Consider the following 20,554-nt stretch of genomic DNA (forward strand, 5'->3'; position numbering starts at 1 on the left):
AGCAACGCGGGGAGAAGTAAATGAGATGATAAAGTGAAACATCTGGCACTGTGTCTGGCATATGGTGGGCGCCTAGTAATTATGGGTTCCTTTCACCTACCCTCTCCGCCCCACAAGCCTCGGGGTTCAGCCACTACCACCCTGCGACAGAGTATCCACTCGGCCAAAGGCCCGCACGCGGCCTCCGGACTTCACAACCCGGGGACCAGCCGCACGGTCATACCTGCATGGAGTCAGCGCTGACGATCTCGCCACCGAGCCGCTGGCCCAGCTGCAAAGCCAGCGTGGATTTACCGGTGCCCGTGGCCCCGAGAATCACTACAAGAGGCAGTGTCTGTTGCAGGCCTCGGAGCCCAGGGCCCACAGACAACACTCGTGCGGCCGCCACCGCCGCCATGTTGAAGACATCTGCGCTTGCGCGGGAGCAACTGTCTCCATGGCAACCGTCAGTACGCCTGCGCGGACCTCGGGCTCCTTAGGAAAGTTGAGAAGGGAGGAGCGAGCGGCGGGGCCAAAGCCCCCAAACTTGAAAGGCACCCGACTAGACTGCCGTCAACTTGCTGATGTCAGAACCTCAACTACCTCCTCTCTTAAGTGGAGGATGGCAGTCCTATCTAAAATAGATCTATCCCTATTATTCTTTCTTTCATGGTACCCAATTCTTTTTCTTCATAGCACTAATTATAATATAAAATTATATATTGACCTATTGTCTATTGTCTGACTTTCAGTCCAGGCTGTTAGTCCCATAAAGGCAAGGGACAAATTCTGCCTAGGTCATTGATGTATCTCTAGTGCCTAGCACAGTACCTGGTACCGAATAGACACTCAATAATTGTTAAGTGGAGAGGAGAATGGCTTGCCTAACCGGTCCTGGAGCCAGTGAGCTCAGAGGTGTGGCTTTCTCCTGGATCACATTTGCCCAGTTGTCAGGCAAGGGTGGCTGCTCTAATGTTTTCATTCCACAATTCAAACTCAGACACACTCAGAAGGCAGGACAAATTTCCCGTCTCTGTGGCAAAAGGTTGCAAGGGATGGGATGAGAACAGAGAAAAACAAGCAAGTCAACACCCCACAAAATAGGAAGAGGAAAAATAACGAAGGCAGAAAAGATAAAGTAGTAGCAACCCTCAAATTAAAGTGGGGTCAGGGAAAATTAGGACCAGAGAGGATCAAAATTCAAAGAGACTCGCAACCTTTAAGAACAGGCTTTGGAATCAGATGGACCTGGGTTCAAATCCCAGCCCTGCCACTTGTCAGCTGCATGACCTCACACAATTAGCCTTAGTTTTCTTATCATTAAATATCTCTCAGTATTGCCATAAGGAGAAAATGAAGGAATGTCTGAAAAGTGCCTGCTACAATGCCCTGGCACATAACAACCACCATTTGTTGAACATTTTGTATTATTATAATAGTAACACCCCATCTGCCTCTCTAAAGAGGTAAGAGCAGCAGCCTAAGGGCAGAGAAATTTTCAGTAATGTGTAAAAGAGCCTACTACCTATTCTACTAACCCCTTGTTAGCCAATTTAAGAGTTCTAATTACTTTTTCCCTGACGTTACTTAGCTCTGCCTAGCTCTCAGGTCATATCGCTAGGACCCCTTGGGCCAGAGGAATCACCGCTGGAAGTTTAAGGCATATGATAGGCCTGCTTGGAATAACTGCCAATACATTTCTCAGTCACTTAGATCATCGTTGGCATAACGGCCACTCTTGCAGATCCAGCTTAAACCTTGTAGCCATATGTATTGTTTGGAGAATACCAGATCCCAGGGTCCCCTTTACCTCCTTTTCTCAATCCAGCCTGCTTTGATCAAAAGCCTTGTTCTCTCCCATTTGTGGTACCCGCCTGGGGCTGGTTTTAAAATCGAGATGTGTGGCCACATATTGGCAGACACTCTCACATGATGGTTGTTAACTGTAGAGCCTTTGCCTGGAGAATTTCAGAGGGTACGGTTACCATGACAACCACCAGAAAGATGGCAGGCCAGAGAAATGATGCAAATAAAGCAAAAGGAAGGCTAATTTCATGATGACAATTTGACCATGACAGAGTATGCTCACTCGCAGATGGGAAAGCACTGTCCAAGTCATGACCAGGTGACTGTTACTAGAGAGAGAAAAAAAGAGGGGGGTGGAATTTACCACTGAGAGACCAGAAGAGGAAGAGGTTGGTTACCAAGGCAACTGGGGAGAAAGGAATGAAAAACTGGGACTTCACCACAGCAGCAGAAAATTGCTTCTAGCCAAGCAACACAGGTCTGTTGCTATAGAAACAAAGAGAACAGGGATCCTGTAGACCATGGGGAGAATTATCACTGAAATGCTGAGCAAGAAAGACTCCTAAATCAGAATGGAGCCCATGGTCCAAAACAAATGAGAAGTGAGAAAAACATGGTACCATTCCCATTCATTGTAATTCTACCAGTCCCTCCAAAAGAGAATGGGAACATATATATTTTTTAAATACCTTCAGGCTATTTTATTTGTACCTCTGTTTCTCTCCTTAAGGATCTTCTGAACTCTAAATCATACTAAGAATAGTTCCTGAAAGATAATCTGTAACTTGAAATCCTAATTGGAGAGATTAAGTTCAAGGGAAAATTGGGGAACTGAAGTCTATGATCAAGAGTTAATAAGTATTTCTAAAAAACAACATAAAGCCCTCTAATGGGAAGCTTTGCTGGGTAATAAGGAGACAAAGGGCGCAAAAGGGAGTCAGGAAAGCTGTTTGTAGTCATGCCCAGGTATTAGCCCTGACCCCCATGCCCCCGTCTGTGAGGACAGATAGGAAGTAGTTCCATCTATTCTGAAAGATAGCTCAGGAGGAAAGGGAGCATCTCACTTAAAGTGTATGTGTATGTCTTAAGGTGAAGGATACAGAATCCTATCTCCAACCTACTCTACTGCTTACAGATTATTTTGGGTAAAGAAAATTCTAGTTTAAAAGGCAAAGATGCCAGGATACGTTCAGTCTGGAAGAGCATACCTAAAATGTAGGAAAGAGGTACTAGGGATACCCAAATTACTTATAGGGTAATAACTCTTGCCTGCCCTTCTGAAAGTCCACAGTCAGCCACCTAATTGTTACCCCCAGTGTGTGTGTGTTGTACCCTAGGGGCAGATGTATAGTCAGGCTGGCCAACCTCTGCACCTACCTCACCTTCTTTAGGAAATTGAGAGGAGTACCTGAGGTGGGTTGGGCATGGGAACATGGCAGAAAAGGAGAAAGGGAGAAGCACAGAAAGGTAGAGGGGAAATCTGGGTGATGACCCATTAGTGTTTATTATATTATTTCCTGTCATTTGTATACTTTAAATAATTTATAAAATTTTTTTTTAGAAAAAGAAACGTAGGAAGAAGGCTACAGGTGAAGCCATTCGAGTGGAAGGGTCATTCAAAGTGGAGCATCCAGAAAGTTTGAATGTTCAAGATGGAATTCTAGAGGATGCTGTGACATTCAGGACAGAACGAGAACATGCCATGGGAGACCTGAAGCATGTTTCCTAGGTAAGAGAAGAAAGTTGAGTCGAAGACAAACACTAGCTTTTTGGTACAACCCAAGGCACCTTTGCAGCCTGACCCTCATCCTAATTAGGTACCCAAATAAAAAATATTTCCTGCGGGAGTATTTCATGATGAACTTGGTTCCTATATTAGCTTCCTAGGGCTGCCATAACAAATTACCACAAACTGGATGGCTTAAAACAACAGAAATTTATTCTCTCACAATTCTGGAGGGTAGAAGCTCCAAATCAAGGTGTTGGCAAGGCCATGCTCCCACATTTCCTTCTAGAGAAGAATTCTTCCTCGCCTCTTCTGGCTTCTGGTGGTTGCTGGCAATCCTTGGCATTCCTTGGTTTGTGGCAGCATAATTCCAATCCTGTCTCTGTCTTCACATGGCCATCTTCTGTGTGTGTGTGTCTCTGTCCAAATTTCACTCTCCTTAGGACACTAGTCATTGGATTAGGGCCCACCCCAATCCAGTATAACCTCATCTTGATTTGATTACATCTGCAAAGACCGTATTTCCAAATAAGGTCACATTCGATTCTGGATGGACATGAACTTGATGAGGGACAATATACAACCCAGTACCTGTGAGTAATCACAATACCTTCCATGTTGGTTTGGTGAACTGTTGTTTCCATTACTGTTTCTATTGGTGATTGGCCAATTCAAATTTGGGAGCATCAGAATTGCTCAAAACAAGTGAGGGGAAGAAGAAAGTAGAACTCACCATGTCATAGGGTTTATGTACACTTAGAGTTGAATTGTAGGGTTTGCTCCAGAGTACACCAGAACATTCTCAAGGGAGCTCACTTCCATCCTTCTCAGCCTTCTAAGAGAGCCTGCACGACCATAGGGGATTCTTGAAGGCTGCAAAATCAAAGCGGGGGAGGTGCAAAAGGGGAAAAGATGCAGAGCCATCACGGGTCCTTTCCAGTTCTAATCTCATGGCTCTTTCAAGCCCTCTCCTCTACTTCCCTTGTGCCTTCTCTTTCTCATGGCATTGGGGGCCTTCATCATCTTTATATCCTGATGAGTCTCAAACCTGTATTTTCATTTCAAACTCCTTTCTAAAGCTTCAGTGTCACATTTCCAACTTCCTGTTGGGTGCTCTATTTTAGATGACCCCATCACCTCAGTCTCATTGTGTCCCAAACCACAATCAGTTTCGAACCCTGACTTCCCTATTTCAAAGAATCACAGAGGATGTTTGCTATTGAAAGGATCCTCTTAGAAATCTTGTGCAACTCCTCTTGTTTTGTAAAAATGAGACCACCCAGCCAGCAAATCAGACCAGATTCCTCCCCCTTCCCCAGATTCCACACAACCATCCCAATCCCCACCTCCCCAAAGCTATTCCCTTAGCCTAGAACACCTTCCTCCTCTTCACTTAGCCAAATACTACTGGTATTTCCAGTTCCAGTTAAAGTCACAATATCTCCAAAAAGAACTTTCTTGATGACTCCAAAGTGTTCTCTTCCCCTTCTGAGGTTTGTAGCCCTTGTCTGAGACAAGGCTACAAACATATCTCCTTATTCTGTAATCCTGTTTGCATGCTATGGAACCATAGCTTCATATATCATTGTTCTTACTATGTGGCAGGTACTTCATTTCATTACTATCTAAGCAGTTTACATATAATAACTTATTTAATCTCCACAACAGCCCTATGAGGTAGGTATTAATATTATATCCATTTTCAAGAAGGAAACTTCTAGACTGAGGGAGGTTGAGTGATTTGCCCAACATCACACAGAGAATAATCCCAAGTCCCTGTTCTTAACCACTACACTATGCCATCTATACCACCTTCTGTGAATATTTTTGTATCTCTGCAGGACCTGGCTCCAACCCTTTATTCTAATGTTTTTCTAGTGTGACCTCAAGATTCACCTCCCTGCTTGCTTGTCAGCAGTGTAGGTTCCTGGCCCTGACCTACTGCATCAGGGGCTTTGGGGTGGGTAGATTTGAAGACATACTCAGGTTTGAGAATCACTGCCTGAACAAAACAGGCATTAGAGGGTTTAATGACTGAATGGAGTCAGTTGACTCCAGCTGTTTGAAGACACTGCAGTGCCCAGTGAGGACAAATGGAGGGCCCATATGTGCAACAGCGTCACAGACTCCTGCCTGCCATGGGTCATGGGATGCTGTGGACCAGTCGGAGGCTCACGTCTTTGCCCTCCTTTCCTCCTCTGCCTATCTCGATCTTCCAAAACCCTGGCTACTCCTTGCCTGATGATTGACTGCCTCTTGAGGCATTAATTTGTGCACTCCGGATTACTTTAAGCATTCTGTCCGGGAAGATGTCTATTTTTACCAATCCCTTCTATCGCCTTTCTAATATGACTAATCTGTATTCTAGGTGTGGCTTGTTAAATGGTTTCAATAACACTGATCATTTACTGAGCACCTACTATTGCTCACAACAACCCAATGAAGCAGGTTCTTATTATTTATACCTGTTTTTCAGATGAGGAAACTGGGGCTGGGAGAGGTTAATAATTTGCCCAAGGTCACGCAGCTGGAAAAAGCAAAGCCAGATTTGAAACTGAGATCTGTTTATCTGTTTATCTGTTTAACCATACTGCTTCTCTCAAGTTTAAAGGTGATCCAACACTTCTTGGGTTCCTACTGGACCCCTGGCGCCGAGTCTAACTGTTTAATTACTCACCTGATTAGAGACTTTAAGAACATATTTACATTTCCTTGCAAAGGAATAGTAACGTTAAAACAGTTGATCCCTTTGGCAGCAGTTCTAAATAAAGACATTAACAAGAGCTGCCCACTAGGCTTAAAGTAGAAACGCCCACACCCCAACGGAACTTTAGCTGACACATTTCGACACCTCCCCTTTACTCCTCTCCAGACACCCAGTCATCAATCATCTCCCAACTGGCTATCTTATCTTTAGAAAGGAACCTCTCCCTCATTCCCTCCTATCACCTTCCAGATCAACAAAGGCATCCCCATCCCCTCCTTCTCCTTCTAAAGTGAATATTCTGGAATATCCTGACCCCGGGGGCACTTAAGACAAATTCAGCACATCTAAAATAGTTCAACCTGTCTCTCGGTCCCCCAAAATAGGTGCCAGCAGGGGCAGGAGTTAAGCACATGCTTTAGTCATTTATTGTCTAACAGAGAAGATGACCTTTCTTTTCTACACCAAATGTGGCTTCTCAGCTGCCCCTTATTGTCTACAACCCTGTCCCCGAGTTGTGTGCATAGTCCCTTAGGTGTACTATTCAGAGCAAACCTAATTTGTAGAAATGGTTCTCCGAAATCCAGGAATAAACTCTTGGCTATTTTCAGATAAAGATAGAGGTAGGAGTCGGTAGAAATGAGCTAGGAAGGAGCTTAAAATACTTCACATTCCAGAAACACCCTCCCTTCCCCCCAGGAGATGGCTTTTTTCCCACTTTCTCAGAGCAGTGTCAGACTCAAAGGAGCTGAAGCTTGTAGTCAAGCAGCTGGCACTAGCTGTGTGGGTTTAGACAAATGACTGAAATGTCTGTGAGGGTCAGTTTGCTCATCTGTGGAATGGGGCTGACATTACCCTCTTCTCCAGGTTATTGTGAGAATTAAGATATGTAACACAACTAGCGTGAGTGCCTGTACCTAGGAGTCCCTACTATTTTATTGAGGGCCTGTGAATTCTTTCAAGGTCTAGTAAAGGAAGAGAAGTCCTACAAATTAGTCTCTTGACAAATGGCCTCAAAAAAGATGAATACTATATACCGGGAACAGAGTGACTGTAACTAAAAGATGGAAATGGAGTTTTAAGAATCTCAGTAATCCAAGTCTGTTTTATCAAACAGGTACTTAGGTTTGGTGACCTAGGGGCAGTGGGCGTCGAGTGGAAAGTTTACCTGACAGGAGACTGGGTTTGGGTTCTGATTTTGTTATGTGACCTTGAGCAAGAAACTTCTCTGGGCTCCAGGACCATGTGGCAGATTTTTTTTTTTCCTCATTTTTTTTTTTTTTTGTGAGGAAGACCAGCCCTGAGCTAACATCCGATGCCAATCCTCCTCTTTTTTTTTGCTGAGGAAGACTGGCCCTGGGCTAACATCCGTGCCCAGCTTCCTCTACTCTATATGGGACCTGCCACGGCACGGGTTAACAAGCGGTGCGTCGGTGCGCGCCCGGGATGCGAACCTACGAACCCCGGGGCCGCCGGCACTTAACCACTCGCACCACCAGGCTGGCCCCGCATGTGGCAGATTTTGCTTACTTACCAGGTTGTGATGAGGGTCACTTTGTAAATATGAGGAATTTATAGTAGCTTTTGGACTCAACTCAAGCTCCACAGGAGTGCAGGCATGCAATACTGACCCAGGTCTCAGCTGTAACGCAGGATTACCTGAGGCAAAGTGCCCTTCTCCCACCATGATGCTCCTGGCCTTTCTGAACAGCAACTGTTTTCCTTTCACAGTCCCAGAAGGGGCCTCTTTGGGGCAAGACTAACCCACCCAGCCCACAAATGCGGCAGAGTGGCTGGTCATGGAACATTTGCTCCTCTTCATCGCAGTAAGTAGTAGGCACAGTGGCTCCAAAGAGAGACGGTTCCAGCAGGCAGTTAAGTGATGGAATTCCATGTTTACCTCCTTTACATACCCCATGCTAACAAAACAAGCTGATCATTGTTATGCAGTGGTTAAGACCTCTGGCTCTGGAGATAGGCAGAGCTGGTTTCAAATCCCAACTCCGGAACTTACTAGCTGTGTGACTGGGCAGTTTTGTTTCACTCTTAGAACCTCAGTTTCCTCTTCTGTAGCCCCAGCACGGGATTGGTATGGCATAATATGTAGCATCGAGCAGAGTGCTTAGACATAGGCAGTGCTCTATCAGGAACAGCTATGATTAAATTCTCCCCTTTTGCATTTATGGCAAGTTTATGAGAACTATGGGAGGGAAGGATAGCCTTCATTTTCTTCCATTAATTGAGGGAGAAGGAAAAAAATCACATTACTTCACAAATTCTCTGAGAATTTTTAAAGACATCCTGAAAGAGTCATCGTACCTGTAAGGTAAGAACAGTACCACCCTAAAGAATATATGGCTTTGGGGCTGGCCCCTTGGCTTAGCGGTTAAGTGCGCATGCTCTGCTACTGGCGGCCGGGGTTCGGATCCCAGGCGCGCACCAACGCACTGCTTCTCCGGCCATGCTGAGGCCGCGTCCCACATACAGCAACTAGAAGGATGTGCAGCTATGACATACAACTATCTACTGGGGCTTTGGGGCAAAAAAAAAAAAAAAGATCAAGAATATACGGCTTTATAGTTGAGAAAGCAGTTTAAAGTCTACTACTTCATTTAATACCTGCCAAACCCCTGGGAAGTAGCATTTATCCCCATTTTAGAGATAAGGAAACTAGGGCTCAGAAACGTAAATCTAAAAGGCACAGAACAAGTAATGGTGGAACCGGGATTTCCAGCCTTCTAAAGTACAAATTCAGCACTCTTTGCAATTCACAAGAGACTTTCGTTCACCAAGTACTGAGCCTGCATTGTTTAGACATGTCTGAAATGGCATTTCAGGAACCCAAAGTGGAACGACCAGGTTAGCAACATGGTTAGAGAAATGCAACCCTCTGGATCACTTGTGGCTACTCTGAAATAGTTTTCCTTGGTTCAAGGGGGCTCAGTTGGCACAAGCTGCCCCACTCTGACATATTTGAGAAATCTTTTATTAGATGTCCCAGAAGGCAACATTTTAAAATCAGGCAATCAATAATCACAAGGAAATACAAAATTTCAGGTAAACTTGCCTTTCAAAATAAATCAGACTCTTGCAACAGGAGAATTGCCCAAGAGTTTTTTCTTGTACAAAAACAACGCCACTTTGCAAAAGGCATACAAAAATACAGTATAAAAAAGAAAAAAAAAAAAAAGACCGCTCTCAGCATAATACCCAACAGCAGCTTATAAAACACAAGCTCTTCAGGTGAGACATCAGTAACCTACATCCCACCTGTTTTCCAAAGACAGTTCCAGAAGTCAGTTGGCTCCTGAAAACCATGCTCCAGAAGGTAGAGGGGCTTTTTCCAAACTTCCACTGGGGTTCTCTGAGGCCAGGAAGCAACCTCAGAACAGACCATCGTGCATAATAGGTTTGGAAGTAGCAGCTGGCTTTCCAGAGCCACATACAGTACTCTACCATCCCCCCCAACCCCAACTTTCAAACTCACAGCCAGCAGGCACCTGCTGCCTTGGGCAGAGTTCTGGAGGGGTTGGTCCTTCTTCCAGGCCAGGCTTAGGTTGCCCTGAGGTTGCGCACATGACACCTGTCGGGTTGGGTGCCTCTCTAAGACTGGAGGCTGCACCTGGAATCCACTTGGAGGTGCCGAGTCTAGCTGGGTCAAAATCCATCACAGGCCACTAAGCAGAACTACTGGAACCTCCTTTAAAACTCACCCGGGGGGGCCGGCCCAGTGGCGCAAGCGGTTAAGAGCGCGCGCTCCGCTGCGGCAGCCCAGGGTTCGCCAGTTCAGATCCCCGGCGCCCACCGACGCACTGCTTGGCAAGCCATGCTGTGGTGGCGTCCCATATAAAGTGGAGGAAGATGGGCATGGATGTTAGCCCAGGGCCAGTCTTCCTCAGCAAAAAAAGAGGAGGGTTGGCAGATGTTAGCACAGGGCTGATCTCCTCACCAAAAAAAAAAAAAAAACAACAACAAACCCACCCGGAAGCTAGTCCACCTTCTGGAACACTGGATGGATGAGTCCCGGCAGCTCTCCCAGTAAGAACTTCAGTGAGGCCCAGATTCTGAGAAAGGGATCTGACTCATGTTAGGCTGGCAGGGGGCCCAAAGGTGGCTGCTGAGCCAGCAAGTTCCTTGGAGTTGCATGAGGACAGATTTGCATGGTTCTAGTAGAACTTCAAACTTATCAGTCAGGGATTGAGATGAGGAGGTGGGAAAGAGGAAGTGGTACAGTTCTCCCTCCTGAGGTGCCTGACATCTGCCTTGAGAAAAGATTCCAGGATGGAAAACACCTGGGCAGGGAATGGTTCACGGCCAGGACTCCAAGGCTTCCTCAGGCCGCAGGCTAGGACCCATTTCCCTGTGTCTTGGGGAAATATTTCTGACCTGTGGGAAAGAGGTGCTGTAGGGCCCATTGCATAACAAAGGCAGAAAGAAACAAAAAAGTCCCTTAGGAGGACAGAATGGTCTCTCCCTTAGAGGAAAGGGCCCAGAGGGCTTTGAGACAAAATCTAGAGCCCAAGCTCTTTAAATGTTCTCAAGGTCGCAGCATTGAGAGTGGGAGGAGGGGGTGTCATCTAACATCGTAAGATATATATTAAAGATTTCCAACTTCTCACCTACTGTAAAGTGTCTGACAGTGAGGTAATGGTCCATGTTGATCAAATCTGTGAGCTTGTCTTCACCCAAGACAGCTCGTGTGTCTCCTGGAAAAAGGAGCCTCAGGGAGAGCATCCAGGTCCAGCTGTCCTAGCATCACCCCAGAGACACCAGTGGGAGCATCCTTTCCCAGCCTAAAGCTCATCCGGAGTGTGAGATTTCATGCAGGCTGGAGCCCCCCGACAACGTCCACCACCTGTTGCATAGCATCTGTCAGGCTTTTCTTCGGAGCTAGTGAGCTACGCAGACCCCAAGGCTCCTCAGTCAGCTGACTGCCTGAGAAGCCAGAGGCGCCAGAGAAGACACAGTGCTCCCATGAGTCAGGGAAGAGGGAGAGCTGGGTTTCAAGGTTTCCAAGAATGCAAGCCCTTATTGTGTGTGCACCGGCTGTAATGCGTCCTGGAATCTGCTGTCCAGACTGTCCCACCATAACCAAAATGTGCAAATTACTAAAGGGGAGAGGGAAGATTAAAAAATAAACTCAAGTCTTTATAAGACAGAGAGCAGTCAGGCTTTTTGGTCAGTTAGTAGCCACTGAGGTATGCAATTCTTTTCTGCAGTTGCTGCTGCCGGCATCGGAGCTGCCTTTTCTCTGTAGCCATCCTCTTCTCGGCCCCCACCAGAGCTTGCAAGTATTCCAAGGCCTTACTCAAGATCACCACTTTGGGGGCCTTGGAGCAGCTGGCCAGAGTGGGTACCTGGTCCCTCAGGGCCAAGAACCTCGAACGGAGGTCATTCCGCCTTTTCCGCTCCAGGAAGTTGTGGTTCTTCCTCTTGGTCACATCCTCAGCGTCAGAACTGACAGGTTTGGGGTGGCCGGACTGGGGAGCCTCACTTTCTACAGGTGGGGGGCTCACAATCTCTTCGTCTGCCTCATCTTCCTTTTCCTCCGGAGTGTCTCTCTCCAGAGCCTCTTCTTGGGGACTGCTCTCTGAAGCCCCTCCTTGGGAGCAGCTTTCTGGAGGAAAACGGGCAGCATAGTTGTGCTGTTGCTGGTGGATGGAGATGTGGAAGTGTTTCATGCAGGGGTCCAAAGGGTCTGCTCGCACTGTGATGGTGACCGGCTTCCGTACACCCAGGGACTGTCTCTTCTCCACTGTCACAACATCAATTTCTTCACCCTCTGTCCAAGAGAGATGAAGAGAAGAAACACACTCCGTGAGAAACATATACACAGACCCTATGCTGGGTCTTGGGAAAGGAGGTGACATTTTCCCAATTCAGATATAAACAAATTGACATGAGGAGAAAGACAGCTGATTCATTTGTAATGGGGTAAGGGCAGTGTGAAGGAAAGGAGGGGAAATAAGCAAGAAGGAAAATATTCTCCAATTTCCTTTTGCACAGCAAGGCTTAGATAACGACAAAAGGCAGACCCAAGCCAACAGCCCCCAGTCTGCACAGACTCTCCCCTCCCCCACAGAGTGGATGGAGAGAAAGAGCTACGGGCTTGGGAGAAAGTTTAGCTATAAAGATCTTCCCCAGTCGGGCTCTTTCATGCCCCATCAGAATTGTAAATGAGAGGTCTGTGGGCAGAGCTGCCCTTTGTTCCTGCCCAGCACAGCCTGCACTTGGGGAATTGTTACTTTTCACAAGTTATAAATCCTATTATTCCCCCACCTCTCTATTCTGCAATCCCTTTCAGCTGAAGATTCAGGGAAGGGAGGGCTACAACCCATCCCTCCTCACTCACAGAGAGGGAAAAGGTTTCCCTTAGGAGCATTTTGCTCCTGGGTTCAATGGGTTTCTCAAGTCATCCATCATTTATAGGTCGCCTGTCCCACCCCCTTCGCTGGACCAGAAAAGGGTTGGATTTGTAATCGCAGGTTGGCAAAAGCTGCAGAACTTCGCAAAGGTACAAGCGACCCTTTCCAAGCTACCTATACAGGGGCAGGAATTGAGCAGGAAAACGTCCCGATACAAGGGCCGAAACACCAGGGACCTGAAAACACTTGGACATGCCCCCATCATTAGCTGGCTCCAAGGTCTCTTAGGTTACCCCAACCAGGAGAGGAGCAATTAGGGGGAAATCTTCCCGCGCCACACATTTTGCAGCCCCCACACAGAAGGGCACCTTAATGCTTTTCAGCCTGACAACAGAAGAGCTCAGTTCTCGGCCTCTTTTGCATATCAGGAAGCTTGAGCCCCTTTGTCAGGAAGGCTTCCATTGTGTGGACAATCGCATTATTTCTCCATTAATAAAACCTGACCATTCAGTCCTCCTGGCCCCAAGGCCTGTGATTGGCTGGCTAAGCTTTGTTTGGAAGGCTGTTTTACCCAGCCCCTAGCCCCTATTGGCTGAGCTTTGCCATCAGTCACTCTCCCCAACCCCCCTTATTGTTTGCAATCTGTTGCATTTTGTTCTGGGCCATGTGGCCTGTGAGTGAACCAGGAGCTTGCAAACAGGGTCAGGTTAAAGGGCAGGTCAGAAAATGATTCAGGAGGCTTCCCTACATCCCAAACCTTTAATATTTCAGTTAAACCTCATGACTGGGGATGGCTCTGCCTAAGGAAGAAATAAGGTAAGACACCATTCTCCTTTTCAGAGAGTAGTGTCTAACTCTACCCAGACAAGGAAATGTCCTCAGCTGGACAATCAAGTCCAGCCCCCTCATGTGCTAAGTGAGAAACTGAGACCCGGTTCAGCCAAGTCCACACATCACCTTTGTAACGTTCTGGATCTCAAACTAAGGGCTCCAGACTCCCCAAAAAATGCTCTTTCCACTCTACCACTCCATCGGCCTTTGTAAAGATACATCTTTATTGGTTTCTTGATCTCAAAAATTCCCGTTCCAGCCATTAAACAAACACAAGCTCTTGGTGTAGAAAGTAAGCAGGTAAAAAATGACCTTAACACAGTGGACCAAAAAATTTGACTTTTAATTTTTCTTGTTATCTTTATTTTTCCCCTCAAGTGTATGACAACTTCCATACCCCATTCCCCAATTCCCTCTAAATGGTCATGTAAAAGTTATTCCTAAAAGCTACAGTGAGTTTCCTCTGTCGTGATATACCTGACGCTAGCCTCAATCTGCACCCTATAAAAGCACCCTCTCCAGTGTTTCTCATGGATATGGAGGTCTAAGAAGAGGTTAGGCTAAGAACAATGTAGTCTGGTGGCACAGGATGCTGAAGTCTGCCCTCAGTGAGGTTTACACTTGCATTCAAGGATCCGGGAGGGGAGCCTGGAGTTCCATATTCGTGACCCAAAGTAGGGGCCAGTGGACATTTGTTGAATACGAGGAAGCAGCTGAAGCCCTCAGATGAATTGGGAGGGAGCTAGAAGGACACCTTTCCACCTCAGGCCAAAGCAACAGGGCAAGGTGTAGCCCTTCTCAGGTAAGCTACCATGAAGACCCTCTAAACATCAATGAAGAAGTGCCTGGTTGGGATGGCGGATTGGGCAAAAGAGGTTGGCTAGATGATAGGAAGCTGGGGTTCACTTCTAGTGATTTCCTATTACTAAGCCTCAGTTTTTCCATCTATTACTGGGGAGTTTTTCCATCTGTTAACAGGGAGCGTTCATTCCTCCACTGCCTGTCTCATGGGGGATGGTGTGGCTGCAGAAATGGTAAGGTGTGGGAGGTGCAAGGGGAGAGCATTATTGGCATTTTAAAATAAAGCAGTCAAGAGACCAGGTTTTTAAAAGGATGGAGGCTTTGGCGCTGCACAAAAGGCTTCTCAGCTTCTTCTCTCCCTGGGGAAGTGTGAGTTTCCCAGGGAACAAGGCAGCAACAAAAAACTTAAAGCCTGCAGTGACCCTTTGGGGACCTCTTCCAGCCTCCGGAGGACAGAAATCCCCTACAGTCCAATCCCAGTATTGTCCTCCCTAAGCGCCAAGCCTCACCCTGTCTCCCTTGTCCCCTGGGGCTCCAATCATCATCAAACGGACGCTGGCTCCCACGCCACTTCTTCAAACTGTTTACTAACACACCCACGTGCCAGACAGACACCGCTGGGGGCTATACCGGCAGCTTCAGCCAGAGAAAGGCGGAGGTGGCAAAGGGCTTGCGGAGACCCAGTGCCTGACCTCAGACAGCGGCAGAGCTTTGGCCACCCATGGCGTGCCCCCCTCTTGGATGGCCCGGGGCGGTCCTTACCCGAGTCACTTGGGCTCTCGGACCCCGAACAGGTCTGGGTCTTGGGCTCGCCCAGCGGACAGGGGGCAGCGGGCGCCGGGTTCCCGGCTTCGAGGCTGGGAGCGCAGTCCGGGGCGGCGGCCGTCTTGGGCGGGTTCCCCCGCGGCGCGCCAGCGGCGAGCCGGTCGCTCACCGCTCTCTCCAGCCGTTCCCGGGCGGAGAAGCCGCTCCACATGCAGTCACGGCGGATGATGGAAGCGTAGTTCCTGCCCCAAGCTTTCGAGTGACCCCGGGATTCTACCTCGTCTCCGGCGCCCCCTCCGGGCCACAGCTCCGGGGAACCAATTCCAGGGACCAGGTCCCCGGCGCCAGGACCCAAGCCCCAGGGCGGCGATGTGGGGGGTGATGGCACCAGCTCGAATTTCTTCCAGATGTCCTCGCTGGGCGCCGTGGAGCGGTAGAAATCCTCCCCGCAGTCATAGTCGTAGAAATAGTGCTGGTACGAGTCGAAGTCCATGTCCGCTCCCTGCGGGAGCGAAGGGGGACGTGCTGATTGGGGTGCGAGTCCAGGGAGGGGGGCGCCCCCGGGTCCCCCAGCACAGCCAGCTGCCAGGCTCTTGTCCCTCCCTAACCTCTCGGCTTGGAGCCTGCGTCCTTCCCTCGCGTCCCGGGAAGCCGGGCCCTGGCTCAGCGTGCCCAGGGAAGCCGCTCACAGCGCGTGGACTAGGCTGCGGGGAGCGACTTCAAAGCAAACTTTGCCAGCGCCGCCCGGAGCACAGCTCCCAGGGCCCGGCCGGGCCGGGCGGGGGCGCGCTGGGCCCAGAAGGCAGCCTGCAGCCCGCCCCCCGGGACCCGCGCCCGTCCCCTGGCCGCCCACAGCCTCACCTCGCTCCGGCCGCCCACCACCTGGAGCGGACCGGCTCCCCGCCGGCTCCGGGCAGCCCGGCAGCCCGCAAACATGCACATGCGCGCCACCGAGCGCGCGGCCCGCACGCAAGAGCGCGCCCCACTGCACGCGCGCTCCCTCCCTCGCTCGCGCACGGCGGCCCAGACGTTCCCGGGATAGGCGCGGGAGCGCGAGATGCAGGCGCATTGTTTCCCGACTGCCTTATATCTCGTCGCGCGCCCCGGGCTCTGGGACCGGGGGCGGGCCCTATGGGACAAGCCCCGCCCCCGCCCCCGCCCAGCAGCCGACAGGTGGGGGCGGTGGTCTCTGCACCACCCCTCCTGGCTTGCTGTCTCCCGCTCTATTTTATTCCCTGTGCGCCGCAAAATGAATTGAACACTGGGGACCGCAGGGCAGGCGGCAAGCTGATGCAGCCCAGCGGTCGCCTGGTAGGGGCGTGATTCTAGAGAGTCCCGGGCCATCCCCAGCAGGCCGAACTAAAACCGCGCTCTTTGCCCACTCTGAGCTGGGGAATAGGGCTACTCCCCGCCTCGCCGGGCTCGCCCGGCTCAGTTCAGGTGCGTCTGGCCTGCGGGGGGTGAGGTGGAGGGCACACGCGCCTCCACCGCGCCACCTGGTGGCCCGCAGCCCTGAACTGGGCTGGTCCCCGGCATGCGCTTCATCGCTCGTTGGCCCATTTCTTTAGCTCGGTGTTCCAAACCTGAACCGCAGCGAAGCGAGGTGGTGAAGATTCCGGACTTTGGAGAATGAAACTTAACCTTTCTGAGCCTCAGTTTCATCTATAAAACTAAGGGATGGTAATATCTCACAGGATTGTTGTGAGGGGTTAAGAAGATAGTGTGTCTAGGGAAGGGGACTAAGCCAGGAGGAGAGGCAAGCAGAACAGACAGCCTCTGGTGTGGGTGGTAAGGAGGGAAATTTCTTTCCCCAGGGCCAGGCTAGGGCTGGCCTCGCTGGCACCACACACAAGACATTCTGTAGGAGCTGTACCAGTAGAGGAAAGAGAATGGGGATTTGGAGTCTGGAAACTTCGTTCAAGCCCTTGCTTTGCTACTTGCTAGCTGTGGGGCCGGGTCATTTAAGGCCTCTGTTTGCTTATCTGTAAAATGGGAATATTGAGTGCAGCTGCATCTCTGGCCAAGATGAAGGGACATATGCAGACTACCTTCGGTGAAAGGGGAAAAGCTAAACTATACGGTCATTCTATTTAGGCCAGGGAGAGTAACTTGGGATAGCAGCCAATACATCTAGAATGCTCTATCTGGCACTCAAGTTCTGGTCCCTGTCTACAATCAGCAGCCTGATTGCCTGCTGTCTCTTTCTCTCTCACCCCTGTGGTCTAAGAACATGAAGATACTTACTGTTGGCATCCCAAGCAGAGGGAGGAGAGAAGTGCCAGCAGTTCAGTGTCCTTGGAGAGTAGGACATAAGGTGTGAGTTGATACCTGGGTTGGGAGAAAAGGCAGGGAAGATGACACCCTCAGTTTTGGATATGTTGGGTCTAAGGTGCGTGTGGGACATCTCTGAGGGCAGCAACTAGCTCTTACTAACTTTGTAACCTTAGTACGTAGAACAGCTTCTGGCAGATATTTGTGAACTTACTGACTCAGCCAACCAGATTTTATTGAGAAAGTCTGTGTGCCCTGCTTTGTGCTGAATGGAAGGCACAGATCAGAAAGGTTTCAGGTTGCAACTGCCTTTTGGTGACCTGTTCTCTGGTCCACAGATGTCTGGGATGGTTGCTGTACCAGTCAGTGTTCTTGGTTACAAATGACAGAGACTAACCCTAAATCAAATTCAAGCAGAAAATCACTTTATTGGAAGGATTTGGGATATAGAATCCATGGGAGGCTGGGAATCTATGCTTGGAAAGTGGATCTTCTTTATCTAGAGGAGAGCCCTTACCCCACATCCCCTCCCCATGGTTCATTGTAGTAGGTGATATCTGGGAGCAACCAGGTGGTGACCCCACCTCAAGAACTAGGATAGAGGAAATTAAGTTGTCTTCTGAGAGGCTGCTCCTTCACTTTGCACACTTTGTTTAATGTCTATCTTCCTCACCAAGCTGTAAACCTAATGAGGGAAGGTACAGATGTCAGTCTTGTTGACCGCTATAACCCCAGCCCTTAGAACAGAGCCTAACATGACACATCATGGGTGCTTTGTAAATGTGTTGCTTGACACAAGCCTCTAATGCTTTAAAGTGGAGATGTGCCAACCTACCTGATGGAGACAGAATAACTGGCAGGCCCAGTCTAGACTATAACCCGAATAAAGTATTAATGCAGTTGAGTTGTCAAGGCAATCACCAGAGTGTGCATCCTAGCACTGTCTGAGGACAAAGATGCTGGTCCAGCTACAAGGGAGATGGAGGCATCATTTTTTGAAACCATCCAATTCACCCCCTCGCCCCCCACACTTGTGCTCTGGATCACCAAGCAACCCGCTGAAAACCACTCTGTTCCCTATGTAGATCTGCCCACAGGGAGAGAATGCACTCATCAGCCAACAAGAAGATTCAGTCTGCTTCAAAGCCCTGCTTCCCTTTATAATTTAATGAATTGGCGTCTGATTTGAAACATCAGTCTCATGAGCCTGGTTAATGTGTGTCTGTTCCATAGAGATGCTGCCGCTTTTAGGGCTAACAGCTCTGATTTCTGAGATGATGTCTGGACCTAGGATGGTGATGAATTTACCAAGGTAACAGATGCTACCCTAGGGACATTCACTTTTTCTGCAATTTCTTATTTCCTTTGTTTCTCTTAAAACATATTTTTAATCAAAATAATACATGTACACAGTTTTTAAAAATCAACTAATTGGGGGCCTGCCTGGTGGCACAAGTGGTTAAGTGCGCGCACTCTGCCGTGGTGGCCCGGGGTTCGCCGGTTTGGAACCCAGGCGCGCACCAACGCACTGCTCGTCAAGCCATGCTGTGGCGGCGTCCCATATAAAGTGGAGGAAGATGGGCACGGATGTTAGCCCAGGGCCAGTCTTCCTCAGCAAAAAGAGGAGGATTGGCAGATTTTAGCTCAGGGCTGATCTTCCTCACACACAATAAAATCAACTAATTGTATGACCAAAAAAAAGGCAGTCTTCTGCCCTGCCCTCACCACTCCTGATTCCCACTCCCCAAAGGCAACTACTCTTTTAGCTATTTTTTGTCTCTAATATTTACTTCCATATTTTGACCCATATAATCTATTTTTTCCTGATTTTTAAATTCTGACATTCTACAATAAAAGGAGAAATGTAGCTCTTATATTTCCCTTCCCACCCCCACATTAGTTGGTCTTCCCTATTCTTCCAATAGAATTATAGTTCAATTTTTAAATAAATATTCAATATTGATAGTATTTTGACTATATAACTATGGAGTAATCTGACTACCTTTCCTTTCTTGTACAATTTTTTCAGAGTCAAATTATCTCATTTTTTTTCTTTTGGCTTAGATTTCTATGTATGTATTATGACTTTAACCCAATACATTCTTACCAGAGCTACAAAGATCATTTCATATGGTCAAACATGTCAGGTAATCAATCTATCAGTTTCAGTTTTTCTTGGAAACATCCCTTCTTGGAGCCCTTTGTCTTTCTTTTTCAATTTGAACGTATTGATCTCTAGACCTGCTTTATAATTTTCAGTCTACAACTTCCCTTCACCATCATCCTGGAACTTCCCTTTACTTCTCTCCTGTGTTGACTTCCCTGTTTTATGGAGCTAATTGCTTCTTTCTTGATTCACTTCCTCACATTGGTGGAGCACATCCTCCAGCAGCTGCCTGAGAAAGGGTACTTGGGAAGTAAAATTTTTGAGACCTTGCATTTCGGAAATTGTCTTTATTATACCCTCACCTTTGGATGATAGTTCAGCTGGGTATAGAATACTAGATGAGAAATAATTTTCCCTCAGAAATTTAAAGGTATTGCTCTCCTGTTTCTTAGCAACCAGGGTTGCTATTGAGAAGATTGATATCATTTGATCTACAAACCATTTTATGTGACCTGTTTTTCTTTCTGGAAGCTTTTAGGATGTGCTCTTTGTCTCTGGCTTTCTGAATTTTTTCAATGCTTTGCCTTGGTGTGGGTCTGTTGTATAATCAAGAATTTGAGTGGCCCTTGTCTCTGGTCCCTGGGAGGTAGCCTATAATCCTCGGAATTTCCTGAGTGATAGGACTGTCTTTGTTATTCATGGTGGGCCCTGATAGTTTATGCTAATAAGGTCACACGTGGTGGGCCTCCTTGGTAGTTTAAGATGACTCTGGATAGGAGTTGGCCAAGCAAGAAAGGCTAACCTTGTGATTAGAAGGTGGGGGCTTTGAACCATGTGCTATCAGCCTGACCTCTAGGAAGAGGGAGGGGGCTGAAGATTGAGTTCAACCACATGGACAATGATTCAATCAGTCATGCCTATGTAATGAAAACTGCACAGTGAAGTTCAGGTGAGCCTTCCTGGTTAACAATACTCTGTATGTGTTATTACACATCCATGTGCTGGGAGGGTGATGCATTCTGACTCCATGGGAAGGGGACAATGGAAGCTTCACATGTGGGACCCTCCAAGGCCTTGCCCTAAGTGTCTCTTCTTTTGGCTGGTCCTGATTTGTATCCTTTTTGCTGTAATAAATCTGTAACCATAAGTATAGCATTTTCCTGAGGTCTATGAGTTGTTCTAGTGAAATATTGAACCTG

The 20,554-nt window shown here is 48.1% G+C and overlaps 3 protein-coding genes across 4 annotated transcripts in view; 1 reads left to right on the forward strand and 2 right to left on the reverse strand.

Moving 5' to 3' along the window:
- The window catches only part of TRIT1 (tRNA isopentenyltransferase 1), a 42,935-nt gene extending 42,520 nt beyond the window's left edge, over nucleotides 1-415 (reverse strand). For both annotated transcript variants that reach the window (XM_058553779.1, XM_058553781.1), the window contains exon 1: nucleotides 224-415. In XM_058553779.1, the coding sequence (XP_058409762.1) occupies nucleotides 224-397 (174 nt within the window). In that variant the 5' untranslated portion in view covers nucleotides 398-415. The remainder of the gene's footprint in view (nucleotides 1-223) is intronic.
- Nucleotides 1-20,554, forward strand: part of LOC131413192 (polyadenylate-binding protein 4-like) — a 264,794-nt gene that overhangs the window by 149,657 nt on the left and 94,583 nt on the right. The window lies entirely within an intron of this gene.
- On the reverse strand, nucleotides 9,184-16,049 carry MYCL (MYCL proto-oncogene, bHLH transcription factor). Its single transcript, XM_058553778.1, has 3 exons — nucleotides 15,839-16,049; nucleotides 14,975-15,479; nucleotides 9,184-11,997 (listed from the first exon to the last, which is right to left on the reverse strand). Exons 1-3 carry the CDS (start codon nucleotides 15,917-15,919, stop codon nucleotides 11,399-11,401), a joined length of 1,185 nt encoding a protein of 394 aa, XP_058409761.1. The 5' UTR covers nucleotides 15,920-16,049; the 3' UTR covers nucleotides 9,184-11,398.

Source organism: Diceros bicornis, chromosome 13 (genome assembly GCF_020826845.1).
Source record: "Diceros bicornis minor isolate mBicDic1 chromosome 13, mDicBic1.mat.cur, whole genome shotgun sequence".
NCBI classification, from domain to species: Eukaryota; Metazoa; Chordata; class Mammalia; order Perissodactyla; family Rhinocerotidae; genus Diceros; species Diceros bicornis.

Coding starts and splice junctions, on each gene's coding strand:
- MYCL (XM_058553778.1), bottom strand. CDS start 15,919: ATGTGCATGTTTGCGGGCTGCCGGGCTGCCCGGAGCCGGCGGGGAGCC. Junction 15,480..15,838: donor TGGTGGGCGGCCGGAGCGAG/GTGAGGCTGTGG, acceptor TCGCTCCCGCAG/GGAGCGGACATGGACTTCGA. Junction 11,998..14,974: donor CGAGAGCCCAAGTGACTCGG/GTAAGGACCGCC, acceptor TCTCTTGGACAG/AGGGTGAAGAAATTGATGTT.